Source organism: Cucurbita pepo, chromosome LG04 (assembly GCF_002806865.2).
Source record: "Cucurbita pepo subsp. pepo cultivar mu-cu-16 chromosome LG04, ASM280686v2, whole genome shotgun sequence".
Lineage (NCBI taxonomy): Eukaryota > Viridiplantae > Streptophyta > Magnoliopsida > Cucurbitales > Cucurbitaceae > Cucurbita > Cucurbita pepo.
The window spans coordinates 12,146,734-12,172,694 of NC_036641.1; the positions used below are offsets into that span (position 1 = coordinate 12,146,734).

Below are 25,961 nucleotides of genomic sequence, written 5' to 3' on the forward strand. Positions count from 1 at the left end.
TCGTAGTTATGAAAGATAAAATCAATAGCTTTCAACGATAGAAGTCGATATTTGATCTTTAAAAATGAATTCGTTGAAATGATTTATATTTATAATGATTTATATTTATTTATTATTATTATTTTCTGGTAAGATACACGATCGTTTTGGATTAAAAAGATTATAAGACATGTGTCATACTTGATTTAGATTTAGATTGCTCTCAATAATCTAATATAATATATGTTGTTAACTCATAATGGTCACTATACTATTTTACTTGATAAGTTAATTAAGATCAGCACACGGTGATTTTTAGCAATTCAAAATAATTTGGGGAATAGTTGGGGATTGAGACCGGGAGGAGGAATATAAGGTTCGAAGGATTTTTCTTCCAATTTTTTTCTCTCGTTCTATATAAATGAAGATTGTATCGTATATTAAATGAACATCTCCACTATGTATACGTCAGCCTCATTTACTTGGTTGAATAGCTCTTTTTAATAGTAATTTGAGTAATTATTCAAATTATATATTAATACTAAAAAGCAACAACAAATTTTATTCCAAAAAAATATATGCGATCTAATATTCTCGAATTTAAATTAGAACTTAAAAAAATATTTTTAACATAGCCACAAGTTGTAAAGTGATTTTATTACATAAGATCCATTAAGATGTGTAAGACTTGGAATCATATATGAATAAAAAGTTGGAATATGAACAAAAGATTTAAACCAACCACTAAAAAGAACATTAAAAAAAAAAAAAAAAAAGAGAGAGAAAAAAAAAACTTCCCTTTCCTTTTTGGTGGCACGAGAGCTGTTTCTCTTCGTGGGGAACAATCACGTAAGAAACCTACAAACTTGATGGGTATTCTTATTCTAATAGGCTAAAAAGTTATCCAAGAGGGGAAGGATTCTATCCTTTCATCGATCACAGCCTTCTTTCTCTCATTTCCATCTCATACCTACACACAAAAATAATTTAACACCACCCAGAAGAAGAACAACAAGAACAAGAAGAAGAAACGGTGAAATCTTTGAGATGGGGGTCGCTAATACTTCATGGGTTGCCGGCCAAGCTATACCCATGCTTCAATTCACTCCCTTTTGCTGCTTCGATTTACCCTTCAAGAAATCTAATGATTCGAGGCTGATTATGGGTTGGGGTTGCGCTATTAAGAATCAGGGCAAGCTTTCGATTACTTCGACTAGGAATTCCAGAAATTCCCCCTTGTATTGTCGTTGCACTGGAAATGACAATAATATCAGCGGCAGTTGCAGTAATATTAGCTCTTCTTCTTCCTCTTCTTCTTCTTTGGAATGGGATTGGAGTCGGTGGAGCCGCTATTTCTCTGAAATGGAACAGGCCGAGAGCTTTGCCTCTGTTCTCAAGGTGCACTTCTTTCTATCATTATTTGTGTGCATAAGATTGGATTGATTGTGGATCTTATCAACTGGGTTTTGGTTCGTTGCTTAGGTGATGATTAGAGTCGAGTTTTTAATGCTTCATAATCGAAATTTAGGGTCTGTTGGTTGAATTAAATCTTTACATATTCAGCTTTTGAACATGACTCAGTAGGGTAATTCGAACAAATATGTCTGTGGGTAGTAGCTTAAACAATCTTAGTTTACTTGCTATTGGCTCATGAGGTCTGGTCGGTGTGTTACAGTTTCAACTTGAAGAGGCCGTGGAGAAAGAAGATTTTGAAGAAGCTGCAAAGTTGAAACTGGCTATAGCTGACACTACACAAAAGGATAGTGTTGCTGAAATCATGTCCCAGCTGAAGGTCAAAACAAGATTTATATGATTTACAAGATTGTCAAATTTGGGGTCACCTCTTAATGTTTTTTTTATACAATTGCAGAGTGCAATAGAGGAGGAGCGATACCAAGATGCATCGATGTTGTGTAAATGCACAGGAAGTGGACTGGTAATCTTGGAGGATTCTGCCCTTAAACATTTTAATTTGTCACTGTTTTCTTTAAGTGAATCAGGATGCTTTTTCCTTCCTATCTTTCTAAGTTCACTGCCAATGAGTACTGCAAGCTACTAGTGAACAATGTAACTGAAATGATTCTTAGTTATGAACTTTTAATTTGAACCAATTGACCGTCTCTCGTGACATTCTTAAATTAACATTTTAGTTTTCTTCTCACCATCTGATGAGCTTTCTTTATAAATTATCAACGTGTCGTTATTGGCTTTTCTCAATACGACCATAGATGTGAAATCCCACATTGCTTGGGGAGGAGAACGAAACATTCTTTATAAGGGTGTGGAAACCTCTACTTAGTAGACGTGTTGTGAAAACCTTGAGGGGAAGCCTGAAAGCGAAAGTCCAAAGAGGATAATATCTGTTAGCAGTGGGCTTGGGATGTTACAAATGGTATTAGAGCCAGTCATCGGGCGATGTGCTAATGAGGACATTAGGCCCCCAAGGGACGTGGATTGTGGGATCCCACATCGGTTGGAGAGGGGAACGAAACATTCTTTATAAGGGTGTGGAAACCTCTCTCTATCAGACGTGTTTTAAAAACCTTGAGGGAAAGCCCGAAAGGAAAAGTCCAAAGAGGACAATATCTGTTAGCGGTGGGCTTGGGATGTTACAAATGGTATCAGAGCCAGTCATCGGGCGATGTGTTAGTGAGGACGTTGGGCCCCCAAGGGAGGTGGATTGTGAGATCCCACATCTTTCGGAGAAGGGAACAAAATATTATTTATAAGGGTGTGGAAACTTCTCCCTAGTAGACGCGTTTTAAACCTTGAGGGTATCTCGAAAGGGAAAGTCGAAAGAGGACAATATCTATTAGCAGTGGGCTGTTACAATTGGTATTAGAGCCAGTTATCGGGCGATGTGCCAGTGAGGACGCTGGCCCCCAAGGGGGTGGATTGTGAGATCCCACATTGGTTGGAGAGGGGAACGAAACATTCTTTATAAGGGTGTGGAAACCTCTCTCTATCAGACGTGTTTTAAAAACCTTGAGGGAAAGCCCGAAAGGAAAAGTCCAAAGAGGACAATATCTGTTAGCGGTGGGCTTGGGATGTTACAAATGGTATCAGAGCCAGTCATCGGGCGATGTGTTAGTGAGGACGTTGGGCCCCCAAGGGAGGTGGATTGTGAGATCCCACATCTTTCGGAGAAGGGAACAAAATATTATTTATAAGGGTGTGGAAACTTCTCCCTAGTAGACGCGTTTTAAACCTTGAGGGTATCTCGAAAGGGAAAGTCGAAAGAGGACAATATCTATTAGCAGTGGGCTGTTACAATTGGTATTAGAGCCAGTTATCGGGCGATGTGCCAGTGAGGACGCTGGCCCCCAAGGGGGTGGATTGTGAGATCCCACATTGGTTGGAGAGGGGAACGAAACATTCTTTATAAGGGTGTGGAAGCCTCTGTCTATCAGACGTGTTTTACAAACCTTGAGGGGAAGCCCGAAAGGAAAAATCCAAAGAGGACAATATCTGCTAGCGGTGGGCTTGGGCTTGGGCTGTTACAATAGTGTCCTACTAGGACATGATGTTTGCTGAAATCAATTCTATCTACTTGTAAATGAAATTTTGTTAACATCCTCTGAGCCATTTTGAGCAGGTGGGCTGGTGGGTGGGGTACTCTCAAGATTCAGAGGATCCCTTTGGCAGATTAATCCGTATAACTCCTGGAGTTGGCAGGTTTATTGGTAGGGGTTACAGTCCTAGGTAAGATCTTTGTCTCCTTTGTGAAAACATCGTTATTATTTCCGAAACACTCGGCTGATAATTATTGTCTTCACAGACAGTTGGTAACTGCATCGCCAGGAACTCCACTGTTTGAGATTTTTGTTGTCAAAGATGATGAAGGGGGATATGTCATACAGGTGCTACGCTGAATCCTCACTTCGAAAGCTATTAACGTTTTTTCTTTTATTATGTTCAGTGAGCTAACAAAGACTACATTTATGTCTAATTTTTCTGAAGTAGGAGCTGATGCTATCATCTATTACCAGTATCTGATATTAACGAGAGATTATTTCACTATGTATTCGCTACAGGTAGCGTACTTGCAACGATCCAAAGGAAATTCAACAGTCTCAACTAGTCCACCATCAGAACCTTCAAGTAGCCCGTCCACATCCGGAGTTAAGAATGAAACTGTTGTAGTCATTCCTGAGAACGAAGTCACGAGGGAGCAAAGTGAGGAGAAGGGCACTGATTTGGACGAAGCTACCGAGGAGGGAATAAAGGGTGTGATAAATTTTTTGAAAGATAAAATTCCAGGATTGAAAGTTAAAGTAATGAATATCAATGCTCCTGAGGAAGTCATTGAGGATGCTAACTCTGTTGAGCATTTGATGCAAGAAGATAATGAGAAAACAGGGACCAGTGGCAGTTCTGATGATGAAATGGACAAGTTGGATGAGATTCAGCCTGAGACGGTTTCGTTAGGAGAGAATAGTGATGCCAGTGACGACGAAAAGGATTTGGATATGAAGCTTTATATCGGTGGGGTTGTACATAACAGCGAAGAGGCTCCTACAAAGGACGAGTACGTTCGCCATCCAGCTAATATTAAGGATATGGATAGAGATTCTTTTGTGCTGCATATTCCTGGAAGAGGCCTAGATCTCGATGCTGCAGAAGATAAAGTCTCGAAGGTCAAAGTCGCAGCTTTAGCAGCCCAAGGTGTTTCCGAGCTTATGCCAGCTGATGTTGCCAAGGCATTTTGGGGTGTCGATAAGGTTTCGCCAAAGGTGAGATTGATATCCATTTTTATTCAGAAATGGCTTTTTCCTTTTATAGGAATCAAAATAATTTCCATTTTTATTCACCAGATTTCGAGGAACGTTCGTGAGATAGTCAAACTGGCCGTCAGTCAAGCACAGAAGCGGAGTAAACTATCTGAATATACTACGTTCAATCGGATTATCACATCGAGGGGAGACCGAGATCCGTTTGATGGTGAGTTTATTGTTTTTGTTTTGAAATTAGTTGCACCCACATGTCTAGATGGTGTTATAACACTTCTTGTGGGACAGGTCTCTACGTTGGTGCATTTGGCCCTTATGGCACTGAGGTGGTGCAGTTGAGGCGAAAATTCGGACATTGGAATGATGTGGAGGACAAGGACAAGCCTTCAGATATGGAGTTCTTTGAGTATGTGGAAGCAGTAAAGCTGACTGGTGATCTTAATGTTCCTGCAGGCCAGGTCTGAATTGAATTCCAATATTGTTATGGTTTTACTGGTTCAGTAAAACGACAAGTTTTCTGTTTGCACGTCTCGATAAACATTCATATTCTCGATCTGATGTTTTTATAAAATTCAGGTCACTTTTCGGGCTAAAATTGGGAGAGGAAACCGCTCTGCCAGCCGTGGAATGTATCCAGATGAACTGGGAGTGGTATGTACCATATGTCCTTTCTACTTCCTGGTTGCTAATGTATGCTTTTCTAGTCGGTAGTGTTCGACTTCTGTAATAGCCCAAACTCACCGCTAGTAGATATTGTCCTCTTTTGATTTTCCCTTCTTGCTTCCCCTCAAGGTTTTTAAGCACGTCTGCTAGGGAGAGGTTTCTACACCCTTATAAGGAATGCTTTGTTATCCTAGTGTGAATCCACACACCCCTTGGGAGCCAGCGTCCTCGTTGACACACCGCTAGTAGATATTGCCCTCTTTGGGCTTACCCTTCTGGACTTTCCCTCAAGGTTTTAAAACGTGTCTGTTAGGGAGAGGTTTCTACACCCTTATAAGGAATGCTTTGTTATCCTAGTGTGAATCCACACACCCCTTGGGAGTCAGCGTCCTCGTTGACACATCGCTAGTAGATATTGCCCTCTTTGAGCTTGCCCTTCTGGACTTTCCCTCAAGGTTTTAAAACGTGTCTGCTAGGGAGAGGTTTCCACACCCTTATAAAGAATACTTTGTTCTCTTCTCCAACCAACGTGGGATCTCACAACTTCTTACCTCTTGTCATAAGCATAACCATCATCATCTCCGGCGAGATTTGTATATGTTATGCATTTCGCAAAGTGTGAATTCAGAACAATGTGGGAGGTTTTGACGGGATTGTTTTAGAATAACTGAATTCGGGGAAAACGTCAAAAACGAAAAATAGCATTTCCGTTCACTTACTGCTGTCGTGTGTTTTCTTTGTTGTTTTCTAAATTATCATCTCATGTATAGAACATTGATTAAGAGAATAAAAGAAAAATAGCTCAGAAATATTAGTTTTTACAAAACATTTCGAGAATAAACGCGAAACGGTTTTTAACTCGTTTAAATTCAAACATGGGTGATTTAAGAGATGACTTGTTTATGCAGGTTGCTAGTTATAAAGGTCAAGGACGAATAGCTGAATTCGGGTTCCAAAATCCACAATGGGTTGATGGAGAACTTCTCCAACTAAATGGCAGGGTAATTCAACTGATAACAACTTCATTAAGAACAAGAACCATGCTCTACTTGTATCAGTACATTTGATTTCATCTCCAATTCTGCAGGGTATCGGTCCATACGTCAAAGGTGCAGATCTCGGGTTCCTCTATGTCGTTCCTCAGCAAAGTTTCCTCGTACTATTCAACCGTTTGAAGTTACCGGAGTGAAGTATGCTCGATTCTCACCTCACGACCTGCTTCAAATTCCGTTCTTGAATTGAAAGAGTTGCAGTGCTTGCCTTGACAACAGTAAGAAAATTCTAGCCTCAGTAACAAAAGGTTCAAGCAAAGAAGACTCTTCCAGCTATGTATCTATCTCCCCACTGCATTACTTCTTTCAGTAAAAATTTTGAGTCTTTAATAATGTCTACTACCTTTTCCCCTGAGGTATATATCAAATTTTGATGATTTTAACATATAATGGTGTGATTCTGGAAGAGTTTTTGTGTGCACCCTGTTGTTTGCCTGTGAACATGCTCTACATCTAGTATATAGAAAGACCCTGCCCATTTATAGAAACCGACCTGAAACTATAGTTATTGTCTGCTTTAGCTCGTTACGTATTGTCACCAGCCTCATGGTTTTAAAGCACGTCTATTAAGGAGAGGTTTCCACACCCTTATAAGAAATGCTCCGTTCTCCACTCCAACCAAAATCACTCAACTTTACTTTTGGACAAGAGTTGGTTGGGAATGAAAAGTGAACAGTGGGGTTAAAGTAGAGAAGGCATTGCTAGTGGTTCCTTTTTGCTGAACAGAATGAATTGCTTGGTCACTGTGAAAGGATGCTTTTCTTGGTGTGTGTGAAGGAAGTGAGTGGGTAAGTAAGGAATGTCCACTGCATAACATTACAAACTGATGCCTTTATAGTATAGCGTTCAAACTGGAATCTTTGCTTGCTTTTCTTGATGTTCCATTATTATGTGTCATTCTTATAAAGCTATACTATGAACTGTGCTCTGTTGGCTGGTGGAGCAATACCAAATTTCAACTCACCACCCCTTAAGTTATTGAAATTCCTTGGATTTCTTGACAACTTGGTATTGCAAGGCGGGAAAATTGTAATAGCCGAACCTAATTACCAGTAGATATTGTCCGTTTTGGTTCGTTACATATTATTGTCAACCTCACGGTTTTAAAACGCGTCTACTAGAGAGAGGTTTCCACGTTCTTATAAGAAATGTTTTGTTCTCCCTCCAACCAATATTCCTCACAAAAATTGTCTTGGATGATTTGTCGAGATGTTCACCCCAAACGGACTTACGTTGTGGTAACCTTCTAGCAGCTCAACGACCTATAACGTTAGTTCTTACTCTCATTGGGTTGGTTGGAACTTCTTATGCATGAATAGTTCCTTGATCATGTAATTGGATCTAGTCGATCGGATATGAATCGTAGGTCTTGAACTCGAGTTTGAATCTTTAGACCCTAGCCGCCAATGTTGGGTCGACTTTCTTTTTCTCGATTCGAATGCTCACAAATAATGTTTATGTCGTTTTGTGTTAAAGAAATTAGTCTCGAGTTATAATATTGTTTTAATAATTATAACTTAGAAGTACTTGAAATAAACTTACCATATTTAAAAAAATATATATTTACTTTCTTATACATTATTTATAGAATATAATAGAAAATTTTCCATAATTTGCTGTAATATCAGTATTTAAGAATAATATAAGGTCGACACAATAAAATATAATAAAATACATTTAATTATGAACGGAGAAAAAGGCGTAAACGACGTCGTAAAGAAGGGGTTAGAAATTAAGAGGGAAGAAAACGGAATCACTGGCTTGAACTCACTTTACTTTGTCGGAGAGGCTCTAAAATACGGTAGAACCCACTGTTTGCAACCCTTTTCCTCAAATTAAATTTTGCCACGTCATACAAAACATTACGTGTAATCAGCGCCGTTTGATTATTCCAATCCTGTTTGTGTACACTGTAATACACTGGAATCTTCTCCCATGATTTGATAATGAATAATCAAATTATGCCACGTGGACTATCCTTCTTTTTTCCCCCAAACTGCATTTTTCTTTTTTCTTTTTCTTTTTTTTTGTAATTTTTGCTTCCTCTCTCTCTCAAAGAATTTTTCTTGCAAATCCTTCAATAAAAACTGTCAAAGTTTGAAGCAGAAATGATTGAGATGAAATTGAAAGCTGAAAGATCGTACGACTCTTCGTCCATGAAGAAGTCGTCGTCCAGAAATTCCGAGTCGTCAATTCACAGTCATATGGAGTCTCCTCACTCGCCGCTGCGTTTCCACTCGCCGCTCCGATCTGACGTCGGCGACCCTCCCGAAACGTCTCCTTATGCTTCTCCGTATGCATCTCCTGAGAAGCTGCCTGATAACTTCAAGTCGATTGTTGTTGTTGATGTTGATAATAAGAGTACTCAGTTCTCGCCGCTTCGGTCTCCCAATGCTGGTTCTCGGAAGCTGCCGGAGTACGCAAACTTTCCTGGAGATAGGTCGACTTCGTCTAAGGTTATGTTTAATCGGGCAATGAAGGAGGAGGTGCCGCAGTCTGTGACCAAGGTAGGGCCGGCTGCGGGTGGAGTCGAGGAGGATGGTGGTGGTGGTGGTGGAAGATCGCCGAAGCAAATGCCGCCGCCGCCGAGGAGGTCGAAGGACGATGCGTTGACGAAGGCGGCTTTAGGTTTTAGAGTGTGTGAAGTGGCGGTTTGCTTGATTTCGTTTTCCGTTATGGCGTCTGATAAGACTAAGGGATGGAGCGGCGACTCCTTCGATCGTTACAAGGAATACAGGTTTCTTCTTCTTCTTACAATCTACTCGATTCCTAATGTCTATTACACTAGAGAATATCGTAAGTTGGATTTGCTTTTGGCTGTTCAGGAATTTGTACATTTTGATTTTGTTGATTTGTTTCAGAATTGACTAGACTTGTCGTTTCCTCAATTCCTTGGGCTGCACAGTACTATTTTAGTTCATTGTTCAGTTAGCGTCAACTGGGACATGCATTGTCAATCTTTTACCATACCAATTAGCTTTCCATTATTTGAATCCTATAAATTTGCTTCCAAGGAGAGTCATAGCTTGAAACAATTATTGTGATAAATGATCTTGAAATTCTTCTGTTGCTTGTCTACCACATTGTCATCACATGAGGTAGGTGCTTTAAATGTAGTCTTCAATTTCAAGGTACGTCTCATTGTAAATGACGAATGCCATGTTAAGAATGGAGGCGTCGCCTTCGTTCCAACCTATTGATTGCCAAGTTTTCAATGATTCACACTGTCCAAATGAATTCCTTTGCTAGACTATTTAATTCAGTGACCCACAACTTAAAGCATATTCTGAGTCTCTGACATGGCCACTTTTCTGTCTTTCCCCGAGTCATTTGCTGCTTTGAGTTGCAAGTTCTTAGTTCTCATGTTGGTTTTTGGTATAATTTCAAGTGTGTGTACTGTGAGTGAAGGATTATAGTGGAAGCAATCTCACTGTCAGGATTTTTGCATAATTTCCATGCCTTTTTGTGATCAATCATGTGTGACATTATTCTTAGCTTCCCTTGTATTGGAAGAATACATCAATTATAGGATATATCTCATATTTTGTTCAAATGATTTGAAGTTATCTCTTTTTGCAATTTTCCAGTGGTCTATATGATTTTGCCCGTCTTATATTATCTGATTATGCCCATTTGTTAACAGGTACTGCCTCACTGTTAATATAATTGCATTCGTGTATGCGGCATTTCAAGCGTTTGATCTTGTCTATACTCTAATCAAGAAGCAACATATGATACGTCATCGCGTCCGTTCTTACTTCGACTTCTTCATGGATCAGGTTAGTTGTGCAAATCTGCAGGTCTGAATGAATATTGTTTAATGTCTATAGACATGTGTTTCACTGCTGCTCTGCTTCAATGAATGTGTTTCAATGGTTAAAGGTCTGTTTTGTACAGTTCTATTACCTGACTAATAGGATACATAGGCTAAAAGAAACTCGCTTGATTGCTTAGAGAATCGTTTTGGTGCCCCACAATCTGACGAAACATTCTTTATAAGGGTAAGGGAAACTTCTCTCTAGAAAACAATATCTGTTAGCCGTGAGTTCGGGCGGTTACAAATGGTATAAGAGTCAGACAACGGGCATTGTGCCAACAAGGACGCTGGGCCCTCAAAGGGGTGGATTGTGAGATCCCACCAAGGAAACAAGGCAATTATTTACAAGGGTGTGGGAACCTCTCCCTAGAAAACACGTTTTAAACCGTGAAGTTGACGGCACGTAACAGATTAAAGCGGACAATATCTGCTAGCGAGCGATAAACTTAGACCGTTACTAACTTAACGATTGATCATTATGATGGAATTACTGTGTTTTATCATCAAGTCTTCTCCCGCATGAATCTGAACGAGAATTTTCTTGATATCCCAAGATTATTAGCCACTCTGCTTGCTTCTGTTGTACATCAACTAATGATGCAATCCTGGTTTTTTCAATTATATTGGCAGGTATTGGCATATCTTCTCATATCGTCGTCTTCCTCCGCTGCGACACGTGTTGACGACTGGCAATCGAATTGGGGAAAAGATGAGTTCACACAAATGGCCAGTGCATCAGTCAGCATGTCCTTCCTTGCCTTCGTTGCTTTTGCTGTTAGTTCACTTATCTCTGGTTACAACCTTTGTAGCCGTGATCCTGCATGATACAAAAATCTCACCCTCATTCTCTTTTCCTTTCAAAGAGAAAATTTATATTGATCGTCACCCCAAGATTATTCTTTTTATTATGTTTGTACATAGACATCATAGCTATAGCTCTGCCCTTACAATAAACATGATACCCAAATTGTAAATTGTTGGATTGATATAAATGAAGCTTCTATTGCTCTTTCTACTTGTCTAAATGGCATTCAATTTTAATTATAAAACTTAATCATTAACAAAATCATATTGAATTTTCTTCTTATTAATTAAAAATAACATCCTCTTTTAATTTTAGGACGGACTTCCCATCACCAAGACAGTTTGGCCGAGTGGTCTAAGGCGCCAGATTTAGGCTCTGGTCCGAAAGGGCGTGGGTTCAAATCCCACAGCTGTCAATCCATTTTATTTAATTCAGTTTTGTTGTTAAAACATGGGCCGCCGTCGGCCCAATAGATTAAAGCCCATCCCTTCTTAAAGATTGGGCTAGTTTTGGGCCTAGCAAATCCTATCCACCGACAATGAATATAGAAGGAGAGAGAAAAGTCGGCAGGTGAGGTGGGCCCATTGGGCCAATGGCATCCCCATACGATGCTCCACGTTTTGTCAAATCCTTCAAATATTAGTTTATTTATTTGGTTAGATTTCATAGACTAAATAAATATTTATTTTCCTTTTTCATTAATTTCTGTTGGGTTAATTAAATATAAAATATTTAAAATATTTATTTTAATGATTGCCATTCCTCCATCCCATGAACTTCCAGCCTGAATCCAATCTTATTTCCCAAACTACCCTTCTCACCTTCCAAAAAGTTTCTCTTTCCCACAAATACTGTACCCATAAATACATCCCAATATAAATAGTTGTTATTTTAATATTTCTGTGTATGATGAGATTTAGCTTAATAATTATTGATTAATATCTTAATAATTACTGTATGATGTCGAATAAATCATTGAATAATGGCAAATAAAGTACAATAAAATAATGAATAATTAGTACTCTTAAGAAATCAATTATTTAAATAAAAATGCTGTGGGGAGGGTAAATAAGGAAGGAGAATTTTGGAATTAAGATAGGACCACTCGGAACTTTGTAAATTACTGCCTCACGTGAATGGGCGAGCATTTTTTTCCTCAATTTTTGTATACGTGTTGTCCACCCACTCGACAGTAACGATACAAACGTGAACGACATGGTATTCTATATTGCGTCTATTAGGTAAAAATATGTGTATTTTTATAAAATATTATCCATAAATAAATATTAATTATAAAATTTAAGAAAAACTAAAACAAATTAGGGACGAAACATTCGAGAATTAAGATTAAGAAAGGATTTAATATAATTTAGGAAAAGTGTTGGAAGGGTAGGATCGTCATTTCGGTCCCAGAGGATAGTGATGCCACGTTGAATTAAATTCTCCAGCGGAGACATATGAGAATGTGTAATAAAAGAAGCTTTTTGGAAACAGAAAAATGCGAAATCGGCAGTTGCAGGCGTAGCCGGTGGGGGAGAGGTCGCGCTCTTTCTCTGCACGCCGCCCCCGGTGGGCGCCCAGTCCCGCTCATATCATCACTTTCACGCTCTTATCCTTTCTTCTCAATCCGATTACCCAATCCTTTTCATGTCCCCTGATTTTCTCTTCTTCTCCATCTTACTCTCTTAGTCTCCCACCTATAAAACACCCCATTTCTCTCTCTTTCTCTCTCTCTCTCTCTCTATATATATATATATATATATCTGTATCTGTCTATCTATATTGCTCTCTCGCTGTTATTTCTTCCGAAGAACGCAATCACTAGGTGTTTCTTCTTCATGGGGTTCTTTTGAGGTGCGGGGTTTGTTTATATTTCTGAGTATTGCTTGATCTGTTTATGTTTTCTTTTCATACCCAATTTCGCTGGCATTGAATTTATTATTTGGGTTATTTGTTATTTGATTGCATTTATTGCCTGCAAGCTGTTTGTGGAAATGCTTGGGTTAAAAAAGTTGATGATTATGAGTCCTGTGTTAGTTGGGTGAGTTTATTTGCGATAATTGCGCGCATCGAATTTGGATGAGTCGATCTTTGTTTTATTTGTGCTTTCTCCCACAACTGAGCTGCTTTGCGGTTGCCATTTTGTTTTATTATTGAATCTTGTTCATCATTTTCACCTTGATATTGCTTCCCGTGTGTATTGGAATATGTATGAACTATTCTCGTTTCTGGGTGTGCAGATATATTTCTATTTTTTCTGTGTTCTTTGCTGATTTTGGTGAATTGAGATGCCGGGAATTGTCATGGATGAAATTAATGAAGAAAGGGCTGTGAATAAACATAACGGTTCTTCAGTTCATATGGAAGAGTCGTATGGAAACAAGTCGCCTAGGAGCGGGTTGAGTGTTCAGAGCCATGGAAGTGTTAATGTTGATTTCCCTGTTGATGGCTTGGTTGATACCTCTATTGAGAAACTTTATGAAAATGTCTATGATATGCAAAGTTCAGATCAGTCTCCTTCAAGGCGTAGCTTTGGATCAGATGGTGGGGAATCCAGGATTGATTCCGAACTGAATCATCTTGTAGGAGGAGAGATGAGGGAGGTAGAGATAATAAAGGAGGAAGAAGACATTGTAGAGAGGACTGAAAATGATTTTCCCAGGGATTCTGTGAAAGATTTACCATCTGTAGAGAATAAGAACACAGAAAATTCCCAACCTGGAAGCTCAAAACGCCTTTCTTCCGGAAAAAAAGCTTCTCACTTGCAATTGAATCACGAGACATCTCCAAAATCAAGTCCCAGTGGCAAGGATTTGTCTGATAAGCCCCCTATTAGCAGAAAGAATGAAAAGAGTTCGAAAAAAACTAGTCCGGTTGCTTCTAACTCGAAGAAACAAAAAGATTCACCTTTGGGAGGCTCGAAAATACTTAATGGAACCGAGGATTTCAATGAATCAATGATGGATAATCCTGATCTAGGACCCTATCTGCTTAAGCAAGCTAGGAGTTTAGTTTCTTCAGGGGAGAATCTGCAGAAAGCTCTTTTATTAGCTCTTCGTGCTGCAAAAGCTTTTGAACTATCTGCAAATGGGAAACCGAGCTTGGAACTCGTTATGTGTTTGCACGTTACAGCAGCTATTTACTGTAGTCTAGGCCAGTACAGTGAGGCAATTCCTCTGTTGGAGCATTCCATTGAGATTCCTGCCATCAAGGAAGGCCAGGAACATGCGCTGGCCAAATTTGCAGGTCACATGCAGCTAGGTGATACCTATGCAATGCTGGGCCTGCTGGAAAATTCTCTAATCTGTTATACAACTGGGTTAGAGGTGCAGAAACAAGTCCTTGGAGAAGCAGACCCCAGAGTTGGTGAGACCTATAGGTATTTAGCTGAAGCCCATGTTCAAGCTTTGCAATTTGATGAGGCTGAGAAGTTTTGTCAAATGGCTCTCGATATACACAAAAAGAATGTCGGTCCTGCTTCTCTTGAGGAGGCTGCAGATAGGAGGCTTATGGGTCTCATATGTGAAACAAAAGGAGATCATGAAGCTGCACTCGAGCATCTAGTTTTAGCCAGCATGGCTATGGTGGCGAATGGCCAAGAGACTGATGTGGCTGCAGTTGATTGCAGTATTGGAGATTCATACTTATCCCTGTCCCGTTACGACGAGGCTGTTTTTGCTTACCAGAAAGCTCTCACTGTTTTCAAGACCACCAAGGGAGAAAACCATCCAGCAGTTGGTTCAGTATATATTCGTCTTGCTGATTTATACAACAAGACTGGAAAAACGAGGGAGTCGGTATCGTACTGTGAAAACGCCCTTCGAATTTATGAAAAGCCTATCCCTGGGATTCCTCCTGAGGAGATTGCTAGTGGTCTTACTAATGTTGCTGCTATTTATGAATCAATGAATGAAGCTGAGCAAGCTGTCAAATTATTACAAAAGGCACTGAAGATATATAGTAATGCCCCTGGACAGCAAAGCACCATTGCTGGAATTGAAGCCCAGATGGGTGTGTTGTATTATATGTTAGGGAGGTATTCTGAATCTTATGACTCCTTCAAGAACGCAATTCCAAAGCTTCGCAACAGCGGAGAAAAAAAATCTGCTTTCTTTGGGATAGCTCTTAATCAAATGGGGCTTGCTTGTGTTCAGAAATATGCTATTAACGAAGCTGTGGAGCTATTTGAAGAAGCCAAGAGCATACTAGAACAAGAATACGGGCCTTATCATCCCGACACGCTCGGAGTCTATAGCAACCTTGCTGGAGCATATGATGCAATTGGCAGGTAATGTAACCATCCTTCTATTACCATAGAATGATCAGTACTGTAATTGAAGTTGTCCTTTTCCCATAATCTCTGTCTGGAACTATGAAAATCTCCATAACCAAGTCATTTTCGTTATTGTGCCACCGATATTCAATATTTTCTGTGAGATCCCAAATTGGTTGGAGAGGGAAACGAAACATTTCTTGTAAGGATGTGAAAACCTTTCCTCAGTGCATGCGTTTTAAAACCTTGAGGGGAAGTCTGAAAGGGAAATCTGAAAGAGGACAATATTTGCTAGTGGTGAGTTTTGGCTGGTACAAATGGTATCAGAACTAGACACCGGGTGGTGTGCCAACGAGGACGTTGGACCTTCAAGGAGGGTGAATTGTGAGATTCCACATCGATTGGATAGGGGAACAAAGCATTCCTTAGAAGGGCGTGGAAACCTCTCCCTAGTGGACGCGTTTTAAAACCTTGAGGGGAAGTCCAGAAGGGAAAGCCCAAAGAAGACAATATCTACTAGCCAGGGTTTGGGAGGTTACATTTTCATTAAGAAATGTTTAGAAATCTAGTCCTTTGAGCAACAGCTGATGCAACTCTACACGTTTTTCATACATTGATCAGTTCTCCTCCCATGACATTATACAGGTTGGATGATGCAATTGAAATGTTGGAGTATGTTGTTGGCATGAGAGAGGAAAAACTCGGGACTGCCAATCCTGATGTCGATGATGAGAAGAGGAGGTTGTCCGAGTTGTTGAAAGAAGCTGGTAGAGTTCGGAGCCGAAAGGCGAGATCGCTCGAGACTCTTCTTGATGCCAATACTCATCCTGTAAACAGTAAAGGTATTAAGGTTTGATAAAAGATTATACACATCACGGGAGCGACATCGTTGCCGAGTTTAGATCCGATTCAAAATCATGGCTAATTATGGTCGAGTAGATACCTGATTCTTGAGGTTGTTCGAGTACTAGAATGTGGCGTTCATTTTGTTTGCATTGTCGATTAAGCTATCTTGTATTGGTGTATGAAGTTATATTGTTCTGTATATTTTTACACTTACACGGAAGTGATGACATTATGATTTTGTATATCACATTCTTCTGGGGTTATAAGATTGTTTGATACAGGTTTTTAATGAGAACTCCTAGGATGATGTCCCTGCATTTGTACCATAAAAACATAATTCCACCCCGTCTTCCATAACTAATTAAACTATATTCTTTATTATTAGAGCGCATATATATATATATAATATGCCCCACAGCTCGTGCGGAGAGAGAAGGCCTACTAGGTTGTATGTCCAAAATGTGCTGGCCGATTTGGAGACCTGGGACCTTGGCTTAACGACGAATAAAGGGGAGCTTAAAGAGTTTTCTCCCTCGGTTGTTTAGGTAGTGGTTGGACGGCAGGAAGCTCGCTAATCTTTGCTTCTCTCTCTTCCCTTTTTCTATGAAGTGGAAAGACTGAACTTAGTAGTTGACATTCTATGAGCAACTTGTTGAGTTTACGAGTAGTCGACCATAATGCCTCCCTTCATTTGCTTGCCTCCTTCCCGAATGACGTAACCTTGAATCAAGTAATGTGATAATAAGTAGTTAAATCTAAAAATACAATTAATTTTTTTAAAAACAAATTAAACTCTAGACTAGACAAATGCTCATACTTTTACTTTTTTGTTCAATTTTCGTTCAATTAACAAAAATAAAAAGGTTTTGTTTTTATTTATTTATTTTTAATTCACAAATCAAAATAAAAATGGATACAACAATGAAAAATAAAATATCTTTTTCGAATATATTAATTACCCACGAAACCATTCGGTCTGCCTCGTTCGCGCGTATTACTTCTCTTTCGTGTTCATTGCTCTCGCCCACTAGATAGGTTTCTTTCTTCCACTCACAATTCCTCCGGTCGCTGACTGTTAAAACATCTCGTTTGCTTCGTGGAAGGGATTGTACCTGTAACTATGGTTGAAAAATCTTCTAGTTCGTCATCTATTCTGGTTGATCAGCCAGTCGTAAGTTCGAAATCAATCTCATTGTTCGTTTTCCCTCTTCTTTTTGCCTGTTCGTGGCGTATTCGTTTATCTTTATTGGAATTTCGATTGCTTAGGTTCCAGGAGATGTGGTTCTCGACCTCTCAAACATGACCAACGAAACCATCAAGCTTGGAGGCGGTCTTCGACAGGTGTTTGTTAGGGTTTTATTGTTTTCAATGTTTGTGCGTCTCCATATATGTCTCTGATCCCGTTTTAGCAACCATTAATTTCCTCAACGATTGTAGATTTAATTTTCATAAACTTTTGAGCGGACAATCGAATACTTCAAATGTCGTTTAGTTTTCGACAATCAAAGTTCGCATTGTTGCATTTGCACTAGTGTTGTTTACGGGATTGTTTACCTTTGTTTTTATTTTTCTTTTTTCTAAAAACAATCTTTCAGGACCATGATGCTATTTCTGTCGCCAAAGTTGGAAAATTGAGGTTCTCAAAACCAAACAAATATTGGGTTGAAAGCTCGCAGAAAAGGGTCAGTAGCACCGACTCTCTTCAATCGATTATGGAGATCCTTATATTGTTTGTTGTTTCAGTTAACTTTCGTATTGTGAACTTCAACCGCTAGTTTCGGTGGGTTTCTTCAATTGAAACGACTATCAATATTATTCCCGTGTTTAATTTTAATAAAAATGTGCTATTTTCCAGTATGTGCCATGTGCAGAAGATTGCGTACTTGGAATCGTGGTTGACTCTAGATCCGATGTAAGTGCTTCTTTATTATTGTTTGAATTAAATGTATTTGTTCAATTACGAAATAACTGGCTACTACTCTCTCTGATTGATTTTCTTGGATGGTTTGACCGGTATCCATGTCTAATGAGTCTTAGGAAACCAATGAGGATTTTTCTGATTACCTTGTTAATTACCATATTATAATTTTTTTTACGTTGTATGCAGAATTTTCTTGTTGACATAAAAGGTCCTTCATTGGCCTCTCTTCCTGTTCTTGCATTTGAAGGAGGAACAAGACGAAACATTCCCAAGTTTGAGGTGTGTATAAACTTTTGTGCACATATTTTTGTTAATTTAACCATATGACCTGTAGCTGTGCCTCTGTCTTCCTTCTATAGAAGCTTTTATGCATTGTCAGTTCATTTATTATCCCGAGAGGTTATGCTTGTCTCTTTCTTCTTTTACCTTTTTGGGTGGGGATGGTTGAGAAATATCTTTTGCATATCAGTAAAGTTGTATTCTGTTACCCTTTTGAATTTGGCTTATTTTTCTTTGCAATCTACTTACCTTAACTTAGGGATATGTATATATCATAAGTGTAGTCCATTGAAGTTACCAGTTTCACCTTTTTATCCTCCTTAAACATGCCTTCTTGATTCCCTGTCTTGTAGATGGGTGCCCTTCTTTATGTGCGGGTGGTGAAGGTAAACCCTGGTATGAATCCCGAGCTGGCATGCACTGATGGTTAGTTAAATCCTCCCTCTCTCAGCATCCAATAAATCGTCTGAAGGTTAAAACAGTCGATCGATATAATATAGTGATGTTCCTGTGAACTCATCCTCTGAAGAGGGGTGGGCAGGGCCTGCATACTTTATGCAAGTTCATGTTTCTCTTCAGTTTTTGGTTGTTGTGATTTACATGGAATTTGTCTCATGTGATTATCATTTTGCTTGATATAGCTAGTGGGAAAGCAGCTGGATTTGGCCTCCTAAAGGATGGTTACATCTTTGACTGTTCAACTGGCTTATCAAGAATGTAAGCTAGATTGCTTTTCTTAATTGCTCTTTACCCCCCTTTAAGTCACTCTTCTAATCATTCATTCACATTGTTGATTTGGTCCTCTCTTCTAGGCTTCTAAGCTCGCCAACATGTCCTGTTCTTGAATCTCTTGGGAAGAAGCTTTCATTCGAGACGGCAGTTGGTATAAATGGCCGAGTTTGGGTATGTTTCTTCAATCCTTAGATTTTGTTGCTAGACATTGGTCGTTACTCTGTATAATTCTCTTCCCATGATCTCTTCTAGCACATATTAACCTTATATTTTCTTCAACAAAAAATTTCTTTATTTGAAATATAAAATATATATTTCTTTTTGAGTTCTAACGTATGAAGTGGAGAGTATATATTTTAATCAATTGTACTGTATTCACATTGACATTGACCTTACACAAGAGTCATATTATATTGTCGAAATTAGTCTTCACTCTTGGCATTGCCCTTCACTTTTACTGTTCTTTGAAATTTGAAAGTGTAATTTCTTGTACCAATTTTACTAATAAATAAACTTTCTTATCTTTGCTTATCTCTACTGTTCAGGTTAATGCAGATTCCCCGTCCACAACCATTGTTGTTTCTAATGCAATAATGAACTCAGAAACTCTGAGTGGGGTCCAACAGAGAATCATGGTGGACAAGCTCCTAAATAATTTAAAGCTATCAAGTTAAGTCTTGTAATCTTCAGGGTTAGAATCTTTTGCTTGTTAAATTACATTTTTAGTGATGTATCATTTAGCTAATGGGTTTTAGGAAACCGTTGTTAATCAATTCTTTTCTCCTCTCCAACCAGAATTGATTTTTTTTTTTTTTTTTTTTTTTTTGATTCAATTATATTCATTAACTCTCAAGTTTAATGGCAGTGTGCTCCACTTCCCATGAGTTATTGGCTATTTGGTCCACAACCTAGGTATGAATTAAGCAGACCATATTAATCTTTCTTCAAGGTAGAAATTTCACTTCTTTGGATCGTATAGTTTTCAGAAACAAATTCACCAAATTCATTGGATTTATTATGAACTCATTAATATCTTAAGTAGCATTGTCATGGTTGATTGTACTCGGTCGTCAATTTATAATTATGTATGAGAAACGCTTTATCTATAGCAAAACTTGAAGCTAATATGTGAGAGCAATTAGCTTGAAACTACCTACAAATCCAGGATTTCAAGAAGAAGAAAAAAAAGAAATACTTTAATTAAACATGTATTCACTAATACTTTAATTAATTAAACATGTATTCACTAATTTTTTGTGATAAAAAAAAAAAAAGAAAAAAAAAAAGAAGTAATTCTAAATAATAAAATGGGCCTTCCCCTTAAAATCAGTGTAATTTCGAAGGAAGCTTTTGAGAAATTCGGCAGAATATTCCCTTCCATTTGGTGGGACATGAATATTGATGACATTTATCCGATTATTTATTTATTTATTTTTCAATTTTCGACCCCAAAATAAATAAATATATAATAATAATAAGGCGCTTCGTAATGCGCAAAATCCAGTCTCTGCTCCAACGCGGGGATTTCACCTGATATTTCTTCCCCTTTTATCTTCCTCTCCATCTCTCAATTTCTTCCGTCCAATTCTTCATTTGGTTCGGTTTTCGGTTCACACCGTCCGTCCCTTTTCCCTCTCTCGGAGATTTCTTTGTGACCCAAAGGATTTGATGTGCAAAACTTGAAGGAACTACAATGGCGGCAACTCAATCGGCTCCTCCTCCATCAGATGACAATAACTCCCAGAATTCAGGTTTGATTCTCTTTTTCATTCTTTCTTTTTGCAATTTGGTTTCACTGTATACTGTTACTTGGATTTGGCCAAGTCGAAGCCTTGAGCTTCGGTATTGGCTTTTAGTTTTCTTCTCATGCAAGTAGTAGCTGAAGGTTGGTGTTTGTTTCAGCTCCAGCTCCTGCACGAGCTACGGTCGAGGATCGTGGAGATGAGATGGCGGAGGTTGAGAAGCAAACCTCCTCGCCATCTGTGTTTGTGAACTCTGAACCAATGAGAGAGGATCAGGTGCAAAATGCTGTGAAGTTTCTTCAACACCCAAGAGTAAGAGGCTCTCCTGTTGTTTACAGACGATCGTTTTTAGAAAGAAAAGGTCTGACGAAGGAGGAGATTGATGAAGCCTTCAGGCGTGCGCCTGTAAGCCAATTCTTTTACCATTGAGACGTCTTATAGAATATTCGTTTAGCGTTGATTCCTTTGCTTATATGCGCGCTGCTTCTAACTGCTGCTTTTTCTTTATTTGTTCTTTGGGCGTTGTGGGGGTGTGAAAACAGGACCCGCCCTCTAATGCACAGACAGCTACTGTGAGTCAAGGTGATGATTACTCCGAGGAATTAAAATGAATCTCTCTTAGTTTAGTCGGTCCATTGTACTCCGAGGAATAAGATAGAGCTCATTATTTTTTCTTCATCTTCAGGCTATGTTTTGAGGATTATTGAAATACCATGATTCATATGTTTTATGCGCTTATCATGAACAGATGGAAAGGTGAGCACAGTTCAGCCACAGCCCTCTATGCAATCTCTTCAACCAGTTGCCAGTGTCGCTCCGCCTGCTGCTGGTGGATCTAGTGGGGGTATCATCACACGGTCTAGATTCCACTGGTCTCATGCCCTTCTCGCTGTAGGAGTACTGGCTGTTTCGGGGGCTGGAACAGCTATAGTAATTAAGGTAACCCTTCCATTGCATATAATTATTTCAAGAGCCAAACTTTCAACTCTGTATGTTCTTGCTGTTGTATGAAGATTTCTGGCATGTGAATGCTGAACTTCTATATGAGATTTGACTGATAGTGCTGAGTGCTTCTTTTAATAACTCTATATTTGTAATGTTTCTGTAAGATCTGATTGATGTACTCTGTTTCAGAAATCTATTATTCCTAGGTTGAAATCTTGGGTGTGCAAAGTTGTGAAGGAAGATGATGATGCTGAGAAGAAAATTGATTCAAAACCAAGTGCAGCTGAGGAAGCAGCTGCTGCAGCCAAAGCAGCAGCAGCAGCAGCATCTGATGTGGCAAAGGCGAGTCAAGAGATGCTGTATGCAAAAAATGAAGGTGGTTTTAGCTATATTCTTCTGTCTCCTAATTCTTTGTGTTGTTTTGACTGACAAGATTTTTCAACAATTTTCAGAGAAAAAGAAGTTTGAGAACTGTGTCAACTTGTTGGATGCTCAGCTTGGGCAGATGAAGTTGATGCTGAATGCCATTCAGAAATTGGAAGGTACTACTGACTAGCTATCCGAGAGAAGAGTTTTTAATAAAGAGAAATGGAATTACTGTAACACATTCGAAGTTTTACACCTTTTTACTTGGATGGTAATGGTATTTAGATTTCAAAATCATAGGATATGCATGCGCTTGATTTGTACATCATGTGATTAAAACATATTTACAAATGACATTTCAGCTTTCAGAAATATTGAGTTTAGCTGATAGGTGCTCCTAATTCCATTAAAATTATCAGCAGAGAGAATGAATGGAAGAACTTCGTTATTGGTAAAGGAGATAAGCAAATCAGCACCATGAAATATATTTGCGAACGATAGTTCAATTATCAGAAATATTGAGTTAATTATAAATTTTCTTAATTCTTGTATAATAATTGGTAGCAACCACGTATGGAAGAACTGCTACTGTTGATCAAGAAGACTACCGAATTGCTGCCATGAGTTCAAAGGTGAGAGCTAGAAGTGGTCACAGAATGAGCAACTTTTTCTGGCTTAAGATGATATCTTTGTTTTATAGTATCTGATCTCTTTTACTTACTGAATTTTGACCCTCAATTCACTTGAGTATTTTGCAGCAGCCATATTCCAATGGCAAGGTGGACTATAGCTTGCCGTCAGGTTGTTATTAGCAGTTTAAGTGTTGTTCTGTGTATAGTATTTTTTTTGTTTTGAAACACAAACGTCACTGTGATATGCCTAAAATTTTTATATGCAGCTACACCTTCCTTGTCTGCCACACCTTTTGAACCCTCAGTTGCACCGTATCCCAAGTCTTACATGGAGGTAATTTAATCTTCTATGGCACTTCTGGATAATAAATTTCTTTTGTTCATGAGTATGTTCCCATATTAAAGCATGCTGTCTTCCAAGTAGATATGTAAACTTACACAGTCCAATCCTTCAAAAGCAAACTGGCTTCTATTTGGCAAATTGTTGCTACTATTGACTATTATTCATTGACCATAAAACACTTGTTTCCAAAATAAATAGGCAATTCAACTGAAAATTACTTCAGATTAGAGAATTTGATTACCATGCTTTGACCTACGTAGTTGCAGATTTCTTATATGGCGCAGTTAATTGTTTATTGATAGTTAATTATTACTGCTGGTTATTGATGTGTTCGATAATATCTTGGTCAAGCTTTTTGTGTACTAATTCAAATTTCTTGTTTTTCTTATCAGACCATGGCCAACGTCCGGAGTGGAGAAAAACCATCTAATTTTAGAGTAAGTAATACATTGCTTGAGTGTAGAATAGACTTTGACCTTCAAATTGGTTCCTTACATTAACACGTCATTAGTAAGAAGTCTGGCTTTTCCTTTGTGTTCGATATTTGTAATTCCATCAGCAAGGTGGTGTTGGTATGCAGTTGGCTTTATTGCGTTTGTTAGAAATGACATCATTACAATTGAATGGTTGTGTCCATGGGTCAAATTAATGCAAAAAATAAAAAATAGGTGGACGCCTTTTTTTTCTTTTTTTCTTTTTTTTTTCTCTTAAATAGGAAACGGAGAAATCAAATCAATATCTTACTATGAGGACTAAATTCTAGTTGCGCATACCTTCTTTTGTTTAAACTCTTGGACTCCCCGTGAGATTTGTTCTAAGTTTTTTTAACATAGGCTTCCTTTCAGGACAGATGATTTACCTCCTAAACCAAATCAACAGCCATCAAATCCTCGCTTAGCTCCTAGAGCGAAGGCTGTTTGATGAAAGTTTTCCTTCAATTTATGCTCGTCGCTAGGGTCATTTTGACTCATAGGACATTACATTGAAATGAAGGGAGAAGTATTGAGTCATTCCTCTTAATTTTCATCGTTCACAAAATTTTGGATTGGATAATGGTTCCTTATTTGTGAGCTCATTTCAACATCGGAAATCATCTATGTTGATTAATTTCTCTTCGTGGTGGGAAATGGTTCCCCATTTTTCTTTGTAAATGTCATGAATTTTCTTTTATTTCTTTCTCGTTTTTTTTTTTCTTTTAAAATCCATATATGTTTTAATTCTCTCTCCAATATGTGAATTTGGTTTGGTACACTTCTAATGGATGTCAAATACAGTGGTCGGACATTTTTCAGAAATGGATATTGTACTCGGGTATCTTTCATGAATCAACTGGCTATGCTTAACCACCCCGCCCCACGCCCCCCCCCCCAAAAAAAAAAAAACCTAGATCTTCCACAAGTAGGGACTTCTGCTATATATTTGTTTTAACTGTTCTCTTGTGAACTAAAACAAATAAATTGTTTATTAATTTTCCTTGTGTGTGAATGTAATAGCCTTGGGAGGTTGGTACGCAAAACAATTCTGCCTTTTTCTCCCAGACTCAAGAAGATGAAGGTTTGAATTACATGGTGCGAAACAATGGCGTTACCTATCAGAATGGTAACGCTTCAGTGCCTTGGTGGGAGAAGAGAAATGTTAATATTACAGAGAGCGACAATAATGAGTTGAAGACAGGCTCTTCCAGTGTATTCACTGCTGAGAAACCAGTTCAACGTACATGGGTTCCTCCTCAGCCTCCACCTGTTGCATTGCCAGAAGCAGCTGAAGCCATCCGACGTCCAAAACCAACTATCCAGAAAGAGCAGTTGACCGACGAGCAGTTAGCAACCCAACCAAATGTAACTGATGAGTTGCAAAAAGCCACCAAAGTTTCTGAAACTGGAGGAGCGATCGATTCTGAGAACTTGGGAGTGAGCTCAAGTGAGATACAAGTGGAAGAATACGGTTCTGGGGGACAATGATCACGCATGAACTGCAGGTATAGTTTTATGAACTTTTTCCTTCTAAATTCATAGAAATAGATGAAAGAATGCTATATATCATTTCCTAAAAATGTACTTATACTTTGTTGCTTGGTCAAAATAATATCCTGTCGTGTTTTCCATTTATAGAATAAAGTTACTACACAATGTACTTGATTGTACACTGAAGTTCTGTTTTGTCTTGTTTTCTTAAATCTTGTTCCATATCTGGATGTAGTAACTGGTGTTGAATCCCGGTCAAACTGTATTTCTATGTGGATTTCCTTGTTCTTTTCGTATCTGTGATCTTCGCAGCTGCACAAACTCTAAAAACCTGAAGACACTGATAGACTCTCTGGTTCCCAAGAGCCCTATACCCTTCATTGAATCGGAACCAACTACCTCTCTCGAATAATAGAAGGAAAGAGCTCAAACAGTTGAGCAGCTGTCGGCCTACAACTTCTCTTTAGATGTTTTAGGGCTCCATTCATCCATTTCTCTAACTTGGCTCGAAAAACATTTTATCCTTTCTTGTTGTCATGTAATACCGACACTCTGGTTTTTGATCCATTTGTGCGTTTTTTTTTGAAGCAAAAATCCAGCCATGGTGCTTCTTCTATGGAGCCAAGTTAAACCCAAATACTCTATGATATAGATCTTTCGAGGCGTGCCTAATCAACACGCCTTCGAAGTGTTAAAACTAGAGGCTAAGATCTCCCCCTACATACCAGCCAGTAGATTTCATCTTCTTGAAACTTTTACCCTTTTGACTCTGAGAGTAATGTAGATGGAGGGAGAAGGAATGGGATGATAGGGTCGAGCAATTAAAGGGAAGAAAAAAGACATTGGAAGAGAAGGTATCTAAGACTTTAGTG

At 38.7% G+C, this 25,961-nt stretch overlaps 5 protein-coding genes and 1 non-coding gene across 8 annotated transcripts; all 6 read left to right on the forward strand.

Annotated features, from left to right (window-relative positions):
- Window positions 1-792: 792 nt before the first annotated feature.
- On the forward strand, window positions 793-6,845 carry LOC111793113 (protein EXECUTER 2, chloroplastic-like). The gene is made up of 11 exons (XM_023674847.1): window positions 793-1,377; window positions 1,655-1,771; window positions 1,850-1,915; window positions 3,575-3,681; window positions 3,758-3,839; window positions 4,014-4,712; window positions 4,794-4,920; window positions 4,998-5,167; window positions 5,286-5,360; window positions 6,281-6,373; window positions 6,460-6,845. The coding sequence occupies exons 1-11, from the start codon at window positions 1,027-1,029 to the stop codon at window positions 6,559-6,561; spliced, it is 1,989 nt and encodes a 662-aa protein (XP_023530615.1). The 5' UTR covers window positions 793-1,026; the 3' UTR covers window positions 6,562-6,845.
- A 1,201-nt stretch (window positions 6,846-8,046) lies between these two features.
- LOC111793114 (CASP-like protein 4A2) lies at window positions 8,047-11,258 on the forward strand. Its single transcript, XM_023674848.1, has 3 exons — window positions 8,047-9,161; window positions 10,068-10,203; window positions 10,872-11,258. Exons 1-3 carry the CDS (start codon window positions 8,533-8,535, stop codon window positions 11,064-11,066), a joined length of 960 nt encoding a protein of 319 aa, XP_023530616.1. The 5' UTR covers window positions 8,047-8,532; the 3' UTR covers window positions 11,067-11,258.
- Window positions 11,259-11,381: 123 nt separating this feature from the next.
- Window positions 11,382-11,461, forward strand: TRNAL-UAG. The gene has a single exon. It is a non-coding gene; the product is annotated as a tRNA-Leu (tRNA).
- A 1,068-nt stretch (window positions 11,462-12,529) lies between these two features.
- LOC111793096 (protein KINESIN LIGHT CHAIN-RELATED 3-like) lies at window positions 12,530-16,460 on the forward strand. 2 transcript variants are annotated; one of them, XM_023674827.1, is made up of 3 exons: window positions 12,530-12,900; window positions 13,287-15,334; window positions 15,965-16,460. In XM_023674827.1, the coding sequence occupies exons 2-3, from the start codon at window positions 13,335-13,337 to the stop codon at window positions 16,173-16,175; spliced, it is 2,211 nt and encodes a 736-aa protein (XP_023530595.1). In that variant the 5' UTR covers window positions 12,530-12,900; window positions 13,287-13,334; the 3' UTR covers window positions 16,176-16,460. The 2 variants fall into 2 exon arrangements, with proteins under 2 accessions (XP_023530595.1, XP_023530596.1); XM_023674828.1 differs by lacking the exon at window positions 12,530-12,900 and adding an exon at window positions 12,965-13,087.
- A 676-nt stretch (window positions 16,461-17,136) lies between these two features.
- Window positions 17,137-19,898, forward strand: LOC111793693 (putative exosome complex component rrp40). Its single transcript, XM_023675696.1, has 9 exons — window positions 17,137-17,336; window positions 17,432-17,506; window positions 17,761-17,847; window positions 18,021-18,077; window positions 18,273-18,365; window positions 18,719-18,791; window positions 19,007-19,082; window positions 19,178-19,268; window positions 19,643-19,898. The coding sequence occupies exons 1-9, from the start codon at window positions 17,286-17,288 to the stop codon at window positions 19,769-19,771; spliced, it is 732 nt and encodes a 243-aa protein (XP_023531464.1). The 5' UTR covers window positions 17,137-17,285; the 3' UTR covers window positions 19,772-19,898.
- A 681-nt stretch (window positions 19,899-20,579) lies between these two features.
- Window positions 20,580-25,275, forward strand: LOC111793689 (peroxisomal membrane protein PEX14-like). Of its 2 annotated transcripts, none has more exons than XM_023675689.1 (11): window positions 20,580-20,848; window positions 21,000-21,244; window positions 21,382-21,421; window positions 21,588-21,778; window positions 21,974-22,160; window positions 22,237-22,326; window positions 22,715-22,782; window positions 22,909-22,951; window positions 23,049-23,116; window positions 23,518-23,562; window positions 24,619-25,275. In XM_023675689.1, exons 1-11 carry the CDS (start codon window positions 20,791-20,793, stop codon window positions 25,084-25,086), a joined length of 1,503 nt encoding a protein of 500 aa, XP_023531457.1. In that variant the 5' UTR covers window positions 20,580-20,790; the 3' UTR covers window positions 25,087-25,275. The 2 variants fall into 2 exon arrangements, with proteins under 2 accessions (XP_023531457.1, XP_023531459.1); XM_023675691.1 differs by having other exon boundaries at window positions 22,912-22,951.
- The last annotated feature ends 686 nt before the right edge of the window (window positions 25,276-25,961 follow it).